At 46.3% G+C, this 17395-nt stretch overlaps 1 protein-coding gene across 1 annotated transcript in view; it reads right to left on the minus strand.

Annotated features, from left to right (window-relative positions):
* Nucleotides 1-868: 868 nt before the first annotated feature.
* NCAN (neurocan) overlaps nt 869-17395 on the minus strand; it is a 59034-nt gene continuing 42507 nt past the window's right edge. The window contains exons 7-12 of the mRNA XM_063294190.1: nt 15741-15854; nt 11240-11398; nt 8495-8577; nt 7512-7656; nt 2653-2835; nt 869-1404 (exon numbers count right to left, since the gene is read on the minus strand). Coding sequence (XP_063150260.1) covers nt 1256-1404; nt 2653-2835; nt 7512-7656; nt 8495-8577; nt 11240-11398; nt 15741-15854 — 833 coding nt within the window. The 3' untranslated portion in view covers nt 869-1255. The remainder of the gene's footprint in view (nt 1405-2652; nt 2836-7511; nt 7657-8494; nt 8578-11239; nt 11399-15740; nt 15855-17395) is intronic.

A 17395-nucleotide genomic window follows, 5' to 3' on the forward strand; every position in this document is an offset into this window, starting at 1 on the left:
GAAGCAAGGGAATAAAAATGAGGTCAGAAAAGGTGGAGCTTGAAGTCTCTGGGGAGGAGGCCCAATTCGTGGAGAAACCCAGAGCCTGTTGGAAGAAGAGCTGTGTTTCCCTTGAAAGATTTGCAGCCTAAGGAACTTGAGCCTCCTAGCTGGTTTATGCAATGGGCCTGGTCTGGAGGTGTAATCATATGTGGGAATGACCTCGGAGAAAGCGGGGAGGAGGGGAGCCGCAGACCAGACAACCAGTACGTTTCCCACGCCCTCCCTCCTCCTGTGGGCTGAGGCATCTTTTACATGCCGGTTTTCCAGTCTGTGGCTCTCCCTCCTGTCTCCCAAGGCCATTCACACAGACCATTACAGGAAGCCAGGTCTCAGGGCACCTACTTCTTTAAAAAGTGGGAATGACAGATGTCACCCAGCCCTGGAGCAGACAGCGAGCGAACAGAATCAGCCTCACCTTCTCTTGGGTAGGGGCTTTCAGAAACTGACTAAGTGGCAGCAGGAGAGAATTGGCAGCAGGGAGGATGCCTTAAGCCAGCTGTCCCTAATCCAGTGGCCTCCAGGTAGTTTGGACTACAATTCCCATCCCCTGATCATGCCACGCTGATGGGATCCAGTCACCACAACCTTTGGAAGGGTCAAGACAGGCTCTCTGAATCTTGTGCTGAGAAAAGGGTCTTCCTGCACCTTCTCTAAAATTATGCATACCTACGCAATGCATTGCACCCCTTCTTGTTTTGCTAATTTGTAGAAGGTGTTTTAATCTTGTTGGCCGTGGGAAGGAGAGGCTCCGGGCGAGAGGCTGAGACCAGCTCCCTAATTGCTGGGCAACTGGATTGCCCCTCCAAATTTTCAGCCCCCATTTTCCAGGAGATCTTTGCCACCCAAGATGAGGCCTTGCAACTTCTCTTTTGAAAATGAGAGCTAATTCTCAGAAAGCTGGGCTTTGCACCCCAACTCTGCCGGGGGCCGTGAGAAGCATGCTGACCTGACTGGAATGGGGCTGACCATGTTGTAAAAGTGCCAGGTTTTCAGCATAGCTGCATGAATGCATAGTGGGTATGCATTGCACGCAACTGTGCCATTCCCACGGTGGGCCCTGGGGAAGAGATACAGGAGGGGAAGAGGAGGCTATCAACAGCTCCCATCGCACATGGAAACCCGTCACATCCTGGGTGTTCAGGAGGAAGATCGGGGGTGGGGGCTGGAGAAATGGGGAAGGGATCTAAGCTTGTGCTTCCGTTGGGGTCAGTGGTTAAAAGTAGTTGCTGCCGTCCTCCACCCAGTCCAGCTTTGGATGCTGCTTCTGGTGTTTCCTCCGGTCCTTGCGGGATTTGTGATGGTGATGCTGACGGCGCTGGCGGTGGTGACGGTGGTGCCGCCGAGTTCTGTGGGACCGTCTGGCTGCATGGAATCAACGGCAAGGAGAGATGGAGGCATTAGTTCCTCAGCCCAGGCTAAGTGGTAAGTGCAACTAGGACTAGCTACTCTCACAGTTCTACATACAGGTAGTCCTTGTTCAGCAACTGCCTCGTTGAGCGACCATTCACAGTTACAACGGTGATGAAAAAGTAACTTTGTGACCAATCCTCACATTTATGACCTTCACAGGTCTGTAAAGCAGAGGACAGAAGCACAGTCACTGTTTCACTTAGTGATCTCTTTGCTTAATGACCAAGTAGCTGGTCCCAATTGTGGTCACTAAACGAGGACTATCTGTACTCAACTCTTCTAAAAGACATTGTCTGTGCAAACAATATAGATTGTCAGCCAGTTGGGCATAATGGAAAAAGTGCTGGACTAGAAACCAGGAGACTGTGTGTTCTAGTCTCCCCTTAGGCAGGAAAGCTGCCTCAGTGACTCTGGGCCACTCCCCCTCTCCTAGCCCATCCCAACCCACAGGACTGTTGTTGTAGTGAGAAGAAGAGGCAGAAACATTATGAATGCCACTTGGAGTTGTACAAAAAATAAGTGGGATATAAATTGAATAAATAAATAAATAAATAAATAAATAAATAAGAAACTCATTGGTCCATACTGTGCATACATTTATCTACCTATTTTCTCCCAGTGCCAGCCCCCAAATATTTTGCTTCCTGACCTAGGTGGGAGCACCCAGCTGACCTTGGCTGATCTCAAAAAGAAAGCGGGTCAGACCTGGTCACACCTTGGATGGGAGACCAGTAGGAAATCCCATAGCTATTGGAGCAGGAAGTGGAGAAAAGGCAGGCAGGCAGGCAGGCAGGTCAACATGTCCCTATTTTCATCAGGAACTGAACTAGATGACCTGGAGGGTTTACTTTTCAAGAACTTTTCTTCCCGGATCCACATATTCTGGTACCTCTCTTCCTTGCCTCCCTGCCACCTCTGTTGCCTCCTCCCAACTGTTTTGACCCCAAGGAGCCAAAGAGCTGGTTCTCAGTGCGGTGCTAAAGGCATTGAGAGCACTTTCCCAGCTTGTCTTCTCCAGGGCAACTGAAGTCCTGCCCAAGGAAGGAAGGGGGCAAACAGGAAGGAAGAGAAAGGGATTTGCTTGTGGAGATTTCTCAGCGCCCCAACCAGCGACTCCCACCCTTGTCCCGGAAAGCGATGGCGAGTGTCTGCCTCAGCGCAGCCCCCAAAGGGGGCTTGGAGCAAACTCCAAGCACTCACGTTTTGTGCAGAGGACTTTGGGGTTCTCCCACAGGCCGTTGATGTGACATTTGATGGTGGGCAAATGTCTCTGGAGGAACCCTTCTGCGCACTGGTATCGGATGGTCGAGTGGACGCTGTACTTCTGCTTCTTCTTTCCAACCGGGGAAGCGTTTTCCACCAGGGGGGGCGGCCCACACAGCACTGCCAAGACAATGCACATTGTAGAGGGGAAGACATAGAAAAGCTCCCTCCCAACAGCCAGGGATTGATAGAATTCCTGTCTTCCATTTGGTAATTTGAGGTAGACTACCTCTGCATTGGAAGTTCCACTGTGCTAGCATTAAAAAAAAAAACCCAGGACAAAACACTCTTTCATTGCAGAGCAATTCTGGGGAGGCCAAAAGCTCGTCTTGTTGAGACTGAACGACTCGAGTGAGGAAATTATAGTCCTGAGTAGAGACAGGATGGTGGCAGCTGTGGGTCCCCTGAAATTCAGTCTAGTACAACTAGTGTGAATTCCTTCTGGCTAGTCTTTTGAATTCTTCTGTGTTTCTTGTGATCCTGAAGTCACAACACATGGCATCCCACCAGCCAGGGTAGCTGCAGGGTCCCTGTGTGTGTGTGTGTGTGTGTGTTAAATGCACAGAGAAAGGGGGTGGGGCTTCAGTAGCATCGTTGTGGCTGCCATCTTGACTTTTTTGACCCCCACCCTTGTGGACACCCCTGCCACCAGCAGATGGCGAAGGCAACGGCCTCACCCAATACTCAATATTCAGAGGCGTATTTATCATATCAATTTATCAACTGCCTATTGCAACAAGCCGAAAGCAGTTTATAAGAAGAACGGTTCATAAAACTTAGCCGCAATCCGTCTCATAACTGTCTACAGCAGGGCATCTGCCAGGGCTGGGTCAAAAAAGTCAAGATGGCAGCTGCAACCATGCAATTTAAGCCCCGCCCCTTAAGGCATGGTCCCAGCCACCCTCTTGACTCTTCCCAAGTGGCTGGGTCAGGCAATGGCCTCTTCCGGCAAAGGTGCACCCAGGACTGTCTCTCAACATTTTGGTGCCCGAGGCAAAGTCGTATTCAGGAGCCCCTTAGGGTTTGGCACATCTTCCAATTTTGTTTGGAATTTCAAATAGGTGCCCTCTGTTTCTTTTTTCCTTTGAATTTTTGAGCTTTATGCTTACGATTTTTAGCCCCAGACATTTTTTCCTTTTCTCAGACGTTTTCACCCTATATACTATGAATCCCAATTTAAAATACATCAGCACCCATTGTTGTCATAAGGCAACAATTCTGCGAAATTAAATTTAACCCTTGAGTGGGTGAGCTGGAGCAAGGAGTACACTATTACCACTTAGAATTTCAATAAGCTGATAGTCACACCACTCGCTCACTCAGTACCTTCCTTTGCTTGCTTCGGTAATATTATCAGATTCCTGAGGTCCATAGCTGTAACAAGAATTTCTATTTTGGGACTTGCAATGTCTGGTTAGTGTGCTGTTCACTACAAGTAGTCCTCACTTAACCACCCTTTGTTTAGTGATGGTTTGGACTTACAATCCCATCCCGCTTGGCTGATCGGGCAGCTGGGCAGGGTGAAGCTGTTCAGAAGGGATGAATGCTTCTTTGGGGGAATTATTATATTGTTGAAAAAAGCTACTTATGACCGGTTCTCACATTTATGACCATTGCAGTGTCCCTGAGGTCACATGATCACGGTTTGGGCATTTGGCAACTGGTTCGCATTTATGACAGTCGCAGCATCCTGTGGTCACGTGATCGCTATTTTCAACCTTCCTGGCCAGCTTCTGGCAAGCAAAATCAATGGGGAACCATGTGATTCGCTTAACAACATGTGGTTCACTTAGCGCCTGCAGTGATTTGCTTAACAACTGCCACAAAAAAGGTTGTAAAATTGGGTCAGATTCGCTTAATGACCACTTCGCTTAGCAACCGAAAATCTGGTCCCAATTCTGGTTGTTAAGCGAGGACTACCTGTACCACTTAACCGATTTTGTGGTACGTGTTTTTGAAAAGCATAGAAAGAAAAGTTCTAAAGCAACAAGCAAAGATGATCAGATTTGATACTCATATTGTGTATTTTGGAAATTTTTTCAAACTGGCCCTAGGTGCACTACCCTCTATTTTGAGGCAGATGGGAGCACCCTGCCCCCCCCCACAAGTAGTATGTATGTATTCGGTCAATGACCAGCAAATTTTAAAAAAGCAATAACGAATTAATGCAGTGGTATATTAAAAGACAAATCACATAGTACTATTACATGGACACCTCTAATACTGTAATAACACATTGATTACCTGAGTAATAATAAATTTGAAAATTAAAATAATTTTCAATTATATAAAGTGAATATAATAATTCCCCCAAAGAAGCATTCATCCCTTCTGAACAGCTTCATCCTGTGCAGCTGCCCGACCAGCCAAGCGGGATGGGAATGCAGCCAGAAGGTGGTGGATCTCATTGCGTGGAGGGCCCCATCCACATCTCCAGCCTCCAGAAGCTCCAAAGAATCCAGATGATCTCACAAGATGCTGCCCAAGAGTTACCCAACTTTCAGCAAATGTAAGTGTTCTGGCCTGGCATGGACATTTCAGACATGTCACAGGAGTCTGCAGAAGAATCTACCCACTTGTTCCTTCCTCTGAAAAGAATTAGTAACCTTGAGTTGCTGGATACACATCTACAGATCCACTAAGAGTGAAGAATTGAGCAAGCTTCATCACTCTTATCACTCCTGAACACAGGGATAAAACTGATCACCTGAGATACACTGTTCATGAATATGGAGGCTTCATTTAGCCTTCACTGAACTGAAGGACCACTGTAGCTCTCTTCTCAGCCCAGCTAGATAACAATATCTGGCTGACCTTGGCTAATATCAAAAATCTAACCAGTAAGGCTTGGTTAGTACTTGGATGGGAAATCTCCAGGAATGTTTAAGGGAATAAAAATCCTTTAAAAAGTAAAACATGTTCATCCTGTTGCCCAGAAAATGACATGGAAGTGTCCATGTAAGTCACCAAGAAATGAGCTGGACTTGACACTGAGCTCACTGTTTTCCTCCTGAATTTAATCAGACTCAGACTCCCTGTGGATATTTCTGCATTCAGTGATGCTGATTCAAACCTGAGATTGCTCCGCTTTACAAAATGTGATAAGCAAACAAGATGAATCTCTGGCTCAGAAGGTTTACAATCTGTATTTTATCACTGTAAGAGATGCGGGTGCTGTGAGGGGAACCATATCCTTTACAAATCTGGGTTTAAAGAAAGAAATAATCTGAATTCTGACGACACACTCATGGGGTTTTCTTTCTGCTTACGCAATTTGTTTATATCTTCAGATGTTCTAGGACCTTTAACTGATGCCAAATGGTTCATTTGGGGATGAAGCTATACTCCAGTACTTGGACTAGCTGGGGAAGAGGGATTACTATATTTGATTAACAACTTTTATCAGAGCTAATATATCATTAGCCATGGAACTGGAAGACCCATTTCTCAGGCCTGTCACAAACAGCTGGAGGTTAATGTGACTTTTCCAATAAGCAACTGAGGGGCTTAATAGTTTTAATGGGAGAATTTCAAAGGGAAATTAACATAGTGGGAACAGAAGGCAAAGACGGAGAAAACAAGCCCAACAGGGATTATTTCATTTGTGCCTCCACCAGCTGGAAAGCAGAGAAATTAGGATCCCTGAGTAAGAACACCCAGTGGTTTTTGAAAAAAATCCCTGATGCAGAAAAAAACCACAGCTTTAATCAACCTCTTTCTTTTTGAAGAAGCTGTAAATATGGGTTGCCATGGTATAAAAAAATAATCTCACATATTGCAACTACAGATAGTCCTCGCTTAACAACCATTCATTCAGTGATAGTTTGGACTTACAATGTGCTAGAAAAAAAAGATGACTGATGGCTGGTCCTCACACTTATGACTGTTGCAGCATCTCCACGATCACATGACCACGGTTTGGGTGCTTGGCAACCAGTTTGCATTTATGACTGTTGCAATGTCCCATGGTCACATGATCACCATTTTTAACCTTCCCAGCCAGCTTCTGGCAAGCAAAATCAATGGGGAACTGCATGGTTTGCTTAATGACCATGTGGTTCACTTAACGCCTGTGGTGATTCACTTGATGACTGCCACAAAATAGGTCGTAAAATCAGGTAGGATTCAGTTAATGACTGCTTCACTTAGCAACCGAAATTCTGGTCCCAGTTGTGGTTGTTAAGTGAGGACTACCTGTAGTCCTTGGGGTTATTGTTTTATACTTCCCCCTTTCTAGAGACTCTTTTCAGGAAATAGTCTGAAAAAGTGGTCTCTTGAACACACACATCTTTCCACAAGCCCAGGCTGAACAGAGATTAAAAGGCAAAAAGCACAAGCTTGCAGATTGGCAATATTTGCTTCTAAGACTTGGCTCCAAGCTTCTCTTTCTCCCATTAGCTGATTGGAGTGTAGGAAGGAGTTGAAGAATATGGAGATGGCTTTGAAGAAAATAGGTGGTAACACGTGAAAACATGAGCTTAGCCCAGGAAAGCAGGAAGGTGTGAGAAAGAAACTCAAGATTACCCCCACCCACCCACACACACACCCCTTGACTATTTTTGATAGGAGGAGGGAAGGAGAAATGTAGTCAGGCTTTTGAGATTCTGTTATTAGAGCCGATATCGACGAAGTAGAGTTCTAGTATTTCTTGTGATGTCTGTTTCCTGACCTGGCCCCCCTCGAAGGGCTGACAGGGAACAGGAATTTAATCCTGCTGAGCAATGGGTAGTGGGGTTTCTCCCAAGCCCCTGCTCAAGGACGGACTTAAAAAAATAATGCGCACGTAAGTATATTACCTGTATCTTTTTTGCAGACATACGGAAGTTTGTAGTTGCAAGGAACGTCGTTCCACCTGCCAGTCTCGTGAGACACCAACACCACGCAATCTTCACCGCCCGCAAAGAAATTGTCTGGCTGGTTTTCGCGCCAGTTCTCGTATTGCTAGCGAACAGCAAAGGGTGGCACAGGAGTTAGAGACAGTTTCCAAGGTCCCTTCATTGCCCCTTCCTTCTAATCAGCTCCTTGGTCACGCACACACAAAAGCGGTGGCCCTCGCATTGCGTCAGTGCCATGCCGCGTCTATAATTTGCTGCTTGGGTTGTGTCCCTCCCTGAGACCTCTATGCTAGTGGGAAAACGTCTTGGTTATTTCCATCAAATAGTGGCGTCTATGGAGTATGGGCCAAAAAGTCGAGGTGGTGGCCACCACGGTAGGATTGAAGGTCCGCCTGTTTTTTATGTGTGCTGCACATGCAATGCACATAAGAAACAGGTGGAGCTTTGATCGTGTCACCGCAGCGCCACCTGGACTGTTTTACCCCACCTAGTGACCCCTTGCTTCATTTGCACTTGCCATCTTTTATTTTTATTGATCTTATTGGAGTAGCCTTGATTGTTGTGAGCTGCCCAGAGCCATTGAGAGTGGAATATCAATTTGCCCGTGCAGTCCAATATTCTCTGCACTGGCTGTGGCTTCCTATGATTCAGGCGGAGAGGGCTTTTCCCATCAGTGAGTCCTTTTCAAGGGGGGGCCACCAACTCAAATCCAGGAACTGTTATCTGCAAGACGGGCTTTTGCACTATGGCAGGCTGGGTTACAGCACTGGGTTCTTCCACCGAGCCTGGTGGGGCCAGTTCCAACCTGTGGGAGTCCCTGGGAGAATTTCCCAGCTCCACTCCTTGGCGGCTTGAATTGGTAGGACTCGACCCAGGGACTTTCAGCATGCGAAACGGGTGCATCGACCGGGGCTGGAGGGCAAATTCCTTTTCCACAGACTCACCAATCCAGTGTTGTCTGTCCACTGGAAATCCTGTTCCACGATGCGATCATTGAGGCCGATCCATGTGTTCTCGTGGCCAAGGCCTGAAGGGGAGAAGAACTTAGAGTAACAGAAATGCATTTCTCAGGGGCATGAGTTCCTCCTGGATTATTGATTTGCTTACGGATCAGCAGCTGTTTATAGGCGATTCCAATCCAAATGGGGTATGGTGGGATTTTGCTGAAAGAGGGCCTTGTGGGATGGGGAGGTGAAGAACCCGCACAATTGCCAGGGATGCATATCGGGGCTGCAAAGACAGGACAACCACTAGATGGCAGCAAAGAGATACAGAATCTCCTAACTTGTTGCTGCCATCTGGATGTGATTGTCCTGGCTACTGCTCTGCAAAAACTACCCTCCCTCCCTCTAAGGAGGTGTAATGGCATGTGGGAAAGGCCTTGGGAGACTGGGCCAAGAGGCGCTGCCAAGGGAATGGTCAGATAAGAGACAGCATAGCCCACAGCTGGATAGTGGGCGTGGCAAGAGGCTCAGAAGGGACCCTCCCTAGTTTCTCAGGCTGTAAAGGAGATGGGGGGGGGGGATGGACTGTATTTTCAGATTTGCAAGATCGATGTCGGCCTTGCTGGGTTAGCCAGATAGGAATCACAACCAGATGAGCTAATTCCACTTTATTGTAAGGGTACATTGACAGAATTTTGCAAGTCTGAAAATACAGTTCTCCCCCCATCTCCTTTACAGCCTGAGAAACTAGGGAGCAGGCAGGCAAATCAATATAACATGTAGAATTAATCTGTAGTGCAATGGTTTGGGGTTTTCACACATGAATGTGCATTGCACACTGTCCTGATGCTGTAGAGGGCAGAAAGAATGGCCTTGAAGGACAGGAGGAAGAGCCACCCCCAAAGCAATGGTTAGAGAAGAGGGACCTGAGTCTGGGCCAAGAAAGTAATGTGAGAAAACATCTCAGGCACGCCCCTCCCTGGTTCACATGGAGCTAAAGGGAGGGAGGGGAAGCACATTCAGACTTGCAAGATTCTGGTATTATACTGTAGGTCTTCCAATAAAAGTAATACTGACCTACATGGCACTGTAGTTTCTTAGTCTGGTCTACTTTATAGGGCTGACAGACGCCCTCAGCTCCCCATGCTGGACTTAAACCCAGAAGCTTCAAGAAGCCGAAGTCTGCAGAATGGCTCTTTTTATATTCGTGCTAATGTTTTAAACAGAGCATCCCTCCTCTTGATTATACAAAAAAACTGAGAGCCGGTTTGGTCTGGTGGTTAAAGGCACTTGATTAGAAGGCAGGGGAGCGTGAGTTCTAGTTGCGCCTTAGGCACAATAGCCGAAAGCCAGCTGGGTGGCTTTGAGCCGGTCACACCCTTTCAACCCTAGAAAAAGACACTGACTGGCAAAGCGATTCTAAAAATATTGCCAAGAAAATGGCATGGACCTGTACGGATAATAATAACAATAACAACATGGTTTGGCCCCATTGGCCACTCGGATGGCAGCACCAGGTGATCTCTTGGGCCAGACTCAGATGGTTTCAAGCTTTTTTCAGTTATTTTGCAGCTGTGGTCTGACCCACCCCACTTTTTCCCCCCTTCCATCCAGCAAGGACTTGTTTTACAATGCTCATAATTCAGTAGTGCCATTTCTGGGTTAGATTTCCGGGTACCTTTTCTGGTGAGCAGAGAATCTGCTAAATACAGCAGGACACCGCTGATGAAATTTTGAAGGAGGTCCATTAATGCCTATTTCGATACAGCTCTCAGGAATGGGCATATAATCACTTAAAGCCCTTAGGTGCTATCCAGTCCAGATTCCTAAGACTGCTATTTCTGGTTCCTCACTGCATTGTGAGCACAGCAATCTGCTCAGAAATTGGGAGGATCTTGCTGGGGTCAAGGGTCCACATAAACTGGCAATATTTTCGGCTTAAGCTATACCTTTCCAATGATTCTCTGGCTGCTGTGACTTTTTTTTATTTTTATACAATTCTTCCTCTTCCTATAAAACGAGGGTCCCTTTCTTTCTGCTTGTTGGCAAAATGTGGTTATCAATCAACAGGCTGCTTCCCAGTATCAAATCCACATGAAGCTGCAACCAGCTCCATTAAAGAATTAGGGGCTGCACTTATGTGATGTGCTAAGCTTGGTTAGTTAGGCTGGTAAATTAAATTGGCCTGTTCTGCCCGTTCAGCCTGTTTGGTGGGTTTAGGATTTCATGTCTTGTGTGAACCCTGAGAATGGGTTACAGGTAGTCCTCACTTAACAACCGTTTGTTTAGTGACCGTTTGGACTTATGATGGCGCTGAAAAAAACGACTTAAGACCAATCTTCACACTTATAACTGTTGCAGCGTCCCCGGGGTCACATGATCATGATTTGGGCAATTGACAACCGGTACACATTTATGATCATTGCAGCATCCCACAGTTATGTAATTGCCTTGTCGACCTTCCCGGCCAGCTTCTGGCAAGCAAAATCAGTGGGGAACTGCGTGATTTGCTTAATGACTGTGGTGATTTGCTTAACGACCACCTGAAAAAGGTTGTAAAATTGGGTTGAATTCACTTAATGACTGCTTCGCTTAACAACTGAAATTCTGGTCCCAATTGTGGTCGTTAAGCGAGGACTACCTGTATGCAGTAACCACATTCTGTGATAAGTGAACCTAGCCTTGTGCTGCACCTTGGTTTCTATCTCTTGCTCCCTCCCTTCCTCTCCCAGACTTCCAACTTACTGCTAATGAAATTATGTTCTTCCCAGGAGTGAATGCTGGTCAGATGTCCTGACCGCCGTCGGCAGTCCCTCTCTGCCTCCTCCCAAGAGCGCCGATGGGCGAAGTAGCGATAGCAGTGACCTTGGAACTTGCGCCAAGTGTGGTCACAGCCCTCTGTGTCTGAAGGGAGGAAAAAGCATAAAATGGGGCACAACTAATAAAGGCCAGCTTTTTTTTCCTTTTTAAAAAGTGCACCAGTTTGCAACGGATGAACCTAAGAGCTCTTGGAAGGTACGATCACGCTGGGAAGCGGTGTGGTCACGATGGCATTCTCTGGCAGGGGAAACCCTGAACGGGATGAAATCTCCCCCCAGTGGTGCGAGAGCCTCCCTCTTACGGTTACATCTTAGGAAAAGAATCGGTTTGGTGCAGTGGTTAAAGGCACCAGGCTAGGAACAGGGCGGCCGTGAGTTCTAGTCCTGCCTTAGCACGAAGCCAGCTGGGTGACCTTGGGCCAGTCCCTCTCTCTCAGCCCCAGGAAGGAGGCAATGGCAAACCGCTGCTGAAAATCCTGCCAAGAAAACTGCAGGGAGGAGTCCAGGCAGTCACCAGGAGTCAACGCTGATTTGAAGGCACACAGACAAACCCCTTAGGGCAGATTTTTTTTCTTCCACTCCAGTCCCTCCACTCATATCTGGGGCTTGATTTGTGGGACTGCCTGTCTCTGGTCATCCTGTATGCCCTTCCAGGCCAAGCATGTGACAGCTCCCTTCTCTGCATCAGTGTCATCCGACCAGACCTAGGAAGCCTGCCTTTCTGTGATGGTGCCCGCCTCAGGAACAGTCTCCCCTCCGATGTGCCCCGACCAGGGGTGTCCACAAGGAAAGTGGGGTTTAAAGCAGCCAAGATGGTGGCCACCAACACGTGATCAAACCCTTTTATATCACAATGTACATAAAATGGGCAGGGTTTTGACTGCAAGATTGTGGCTGCCATTTTGACTTTTTTTACCCTCTCCCTGAAAACACCCCTGGCCCCAACTTTGCTAGTCTTTCAGAAGGCATTAAAAATCTGATTTTCTCCTGGGCATTCAGGCCAGGATATTAGACATGCCCATTTTAGGAGATGGTAGGATGGGTTTGACAGCTGGATTGTATGTCTGTTTTTTATTGCTTTTTATTGTTTTTTATGTCTTATTAGCCACCCAGAGTTACTCTAGTGAGCGAATGCCCTATAAATTGTTTTAATACAGGTAGTCCTTTTTTAGCGACCACAATTGGAACCAGCAATTTGGTCATTAAGCAAACCGGTCGCTAAGTGAAACTGCAATTGTGTTTACGATCTGACTTCAGTTTTCCTTTGCTTTACAGACCTGCAAAGGTTGTAAATATGAGGATTGGTCACAAAGTTACTTTTTCATCACCGTTGTAACTGCAAACGGTCATTAAATGCTGAAGTTGCTAAACAAGGACTACCTGTAAATCAATTTCAAGATTTCCCAGCCAGTATGCTGGGTTTCCCAGGAATTATGTGATTGCTGGGAGCCAAAAATGACTTGATAGCAAATAATAATAGTAATAGTAATAATAATGATGATGATGAGAGGGCACCAGGTTGGAGATGGCTGCCCTAGAAGATCACTGGATTCTAAGATCCAGTCAGAAATCCCACTCTGGAGATCAAAGGAAAAAAGACCTGGTGGCACAGGTGGTACATCCATGGGTGATTGGGTGTGTGTATAAAATATCACGGCAGCCGTGGTCCTGCAAATGAAGTCCTCCCCCTTTTTAGGTGTGGCTCATGCACAACACATGCACAAAAGGGGCAGGGCTTTGATCACAGTCTTGGCTGCCATTTTAACTATTTTGACCCAGATGGCGTCTGCGATGGAGGTTTGGGGTGGAGCCTCCAGAGAAGTGGAGCGGCCTATGATCCTTGCCTTGTTCATCATTCAGCGTGGGTAGATCAGCAGCCCTGCCTCCTGCTGCTGTGGTCCACTTAGCAGGAGGCAGACGAGGCACCTTCCCCTTCTCATCCCGGGATGAGCTGCCTCTGAAGGCAGCTTGAGCCAGAAGGAGACAGGCGTTCAAGGCCCAGGCTGGGCTGACGGGGTTCCTTCTCTCCAGCTGCTGAGGTGGTATTTTCCCACACAAAAATTCTCTGGGACTTCCCCGGCTGACAAGTGGAGCAGAAAAAAAATGGAGCCTTTTGGTCCTTCACTCTCACCTTCCCTCTGAGTCAGGAGGGAGTGTGCGTGCTTGTGTGCAAAAGGGGGCACGCTTGTGTTCTCAGCCCAAAGCCATGCTTTCTGTACAGAGGATTCCAGGTTCAGTGCCCAGCTTCTTCCAGGAGAAACGGAGGCAGCGTTCTAGTTTCAAACGATGCTCAGTGGTTGTTTGGATTCATACGGCTGACTTAACCAGATTAGTTTGAGACGGAGAGGCTGTATTTGGGCAAAGTGCCAAGTTTGCTTAGTAGTCAGCTTGCGGTAATGGGATGTGCAGACTCAACCCACTTGATTAGTTTAAGGGTCAGTGGACCCAGAAGGTGGATTAATTCAACGACCAGGTTAATAGTGTTGGGTGAACTCAGCCATTTAGCATCCTTGCCAAGCAGAGCACAGTTAAAGAGACAAGATTCACCCAGACCTTCTTTAATGAGTTTTAATGCTAAGAATTAGGGGTTATAGTACAGAATCCAGAGACCTGTGACAGGAACCTCTCCAGTCCTTTAACAGCGAGTTCGTTAAGGTGGAGCCGCCAGAGTTTTTGAATCTTTTTTACTCTGCATGATGGACTTTGATAAGGTGGTAACGGGGTCTCCTATCTGCTGATCGCTGGTATGTAGGGGTACTTCCCTTTCTTTCTCGGCCTCAGCACTATCTCTGACATTGCTCCAGACTGGGCAGAAGGTCACACCAGGATGGGGAAGATGAGAGTTTCAAATCTGCACTCTGCTATAATCTCACATAATGATCTTTCTCTTTCCCCTCGTTCTCACCCCTGTTTAAAACTGTTTCAGATGCTGGGCGTTGTACAGCTTCTGGCACTTACTGCTTGATTAAAGGGATCCCTAATTTGAATGGTCTGAGGTTCGTTTTCCATAGTTGTATAGTGGTGACTTCCAAAGGAGTCAAATGTCTACCTCCACATCACTTACTTTGCGTCAGTCAAATTTGGCTAGGACAGAGGTATGTTTTGTAATGCTATTTCTTCTCATTTATCCACAAACCAATTAATCTCTCTGCAGCTTCTTCCTAATTTTCCAACACAAATCCAATAATTACAGAACCCTCAGAAGTTTGCATCCAATGTTTTGCATCCAACTTTGCTCCTAACAGAACTCCCAGTTCTGTTTTTAAGCCACTCCTGACTTCCATCTTCCCGACTGCTTCTTAAAAGTCAGAGAATTTTTGGCATTTCTATTCTTCGTTTTATAATTCCCTCAGTTCCAAAAGTAGCTAGACATGCACCTGTCTAGCACTGTTGAAGATTTAGTTTTCTGATCGTAGTCTCTCCCAAGTACAAACATAATTTTCACTGGATTTTGTGGCCTTGAATTTTAATTGTAAATACAAGTCCCTTGATCCATAGTTTAGTGCATAATTTTAATTTGTCTGATATGTGTTTTGAACTTACTCAGGGCATTTGCGGGAGGAGGGCAGGGGGTGTATCAAAAAACTTGAGGAGGTAATTGTGACAGTGCCATCAAAGCCCCACTCCTTTTTATGTTGTGTTGCATGCACGATGTGTATAAAAAAGGGATGGGACCCCAGCTATGTAGCTGTAGCTGCCATCTTAACTTTTTTAACTCTCTTCCCAAGGTCATGCCTGAATTTACTGTAGTTTTTTAAATGAATACTCCTCTGTGATCTTTTAAACTATCTATTTTTCCTTAAGCGGAAAATGGTTCAGCATACCCAGATCTGGGATATGCATACATATGTATGTACATTGACATACATACATTTATACACATATATATGTAGTACACACATACATACACACATACTGTATGTATGTATGTGTGTGTGTATACACACACACACAAACAATGTAGTTTCCTTGCCAACCTTGTCTGAGCTTGAAAAGCAAAGCAGGGCCCCATCTATTTAGCAATTGGATGGGAGACCACCAAGAGATCCTCTTAGCTATGGACTAGACTGGGAATTCGAAAAAAAAACGTTGAGGTAGGTGGTATTACATCTCCATGGAGGCATCAGGAGTTGAATTCCGTTTTATTTTAACAGCCATGGGTATCGATGGGGGTGGGGCCTGTGGCAACATGCATGTCATGCTGACCTTGCACAAACAGCTCAAGTTCTGCCCCTCTGCAATTTCACCTCGCGCTGCAACTGACTCATTGCATAACTGCGTGATCATGACCTGCATGCCATCGTTTTGACATCGCTGTGGTCTCTACCAGATCCCCAGGGAAGACGAACATGCTCTGGAGCCCTTTGCCTGTCCCTTGCCTGAATGACTTGAGCAAAAACCACGGACGGCCAGAGCCCCCCTCTCACCTCGGTTGCACAAGCTCCCTCCATAGCTGGGCAGACACAGGCAGACAAAGGCATTGATCTCGTCGATGCAGGTCCCGCCATTCTGACAAGGATTGGATAAGCAGTCGTCGACGTCTGTGGAGAGAAGGAGAGGGCACCGTCTGAAGGTGTTGCCTCCTTGACATTCCTGCTGCATGTAATTCACAAATCCCTGTTCAGCTTGTCTGGGTTCTGTTTACTGCCGACTGGAAACCCCTTACAGACTTTTTTCATGTAACAGAAGAAAAGTGAACTTACGATTTATGCTTTTTGATAATTAGAAAAAATAGAATAGATTATAGAAAAAAGAGAGGTTTTTTTTTTGTAACCATAGAGAAAGAGGTAACTTTGTATTTGTACAAGCACAGTTGAGACCGGAATTTTGGTTGCTAAGTGAAGCAGTCATTAAGCGAATCTGACCCCCTTTTTTGTGGCAGTCATTAAGCAAATCACCGTGGTCATTAAGCAATCCACATGGTTGTTAAGTGAATAACGCGGTTCCCCATTGCTTTTGCTTGCCAGAAGCTGGCCGGGAAGGTCGAAAATGGCAATCACGTAACCGTGGGATGCTGTGGTGATCATAAATGTGAATTGGTTGCCAAGTGCCCAAATCATGATCATGTGACCGCAGGGATACTGCAATGGTCATAAGTGAGTCGGTTTTTAAACCGTCACTAAATGAATGGTCATTAAGTGAGGACTACCTGTACTTAAAATTGCTGTAAAGAAAATAGGAAGCTACTTCTTTCTATTTTTTTCGTTCTTTCTTTTTGCACTTTTGGTTTCTTTGTTTTCTTTTCTTTCTTTCCTTTACTTATATTAGTTCTTGTTAGTTTTTAATCTCCTTTTTAAAAATCTTTAATAAAAATTATATATATATAGTATGTCTGTGTGTGTGTGCGCACGCGCGCGCGTGCAAATAAATAAATAAATAAATAAATAAATAAATAAATAAATAGTCTGGGTTCTGAAAGTATCCTGGGCAAATCCAGTTTGAGGATCCAAAAGGGAGGAAAGGGTGCTTGAATTCCCATCGACAATTATTTGTTACTATTTATTTGAAAACGCCATACAGCCCTTCGGTTTGCATTGGGGCACCAGGAGTCACAGATATAGAGACACCGGCAATTCCCTGTTCCCAGAATCATGCGGCAGCTGTGAAATGAAAAAATGCAGCTGTTTTGAACACTTACAGACAGGTGTTCAGGGGTGTCAAAAACAGCCAAGATGGCGGTCAAAACCATGAGACCAAAGCCCCTCCGCTTTTTCGCCCACAATTTATTTTTCTAGGAGAGAAAGCGAATCCGATGCTGGGGGCAGCTTTACTATCTGAGGACGGGGTGGGAAGTTGGAAATATCTAGACGGCGTGGAACCCCCTAATGAAAGGATGCAGTCGTTCTCACTACACCTGCAGTTCCTGTGTGTCAAAAACTGCAAGGTGCTGGGCTCAGCCTTGCAGCCGAAACCCTGCCCCTGTTGCACGTGCAAGGCCGCACTTCCTGTGTGGGTGCCCCTTTCTATAAGACCTGTGCGCAGGGGTATCTGCAGGGTGCAATGATGCACACGCAACATGCTGTACATAAACAAAGTGCAGAGCTTCAATTGCATCATCGCGGCCACCGTCTTGACTCCTTTT

This window comes from Candoia aspera, chromosome 1 (assembly GCF_035149785.1).
Source record: "Candoia aspera isolate rCanAsp1 chromosome 1, rCanAsp1.hap2, whole genome shotgun sequence".
Classification (NCBI taxonomy): Eukaryota; Metazoa; Chordata; class Lepidosauria; order Squamata; family Boidae; genus Candoia; species Candoia aspera.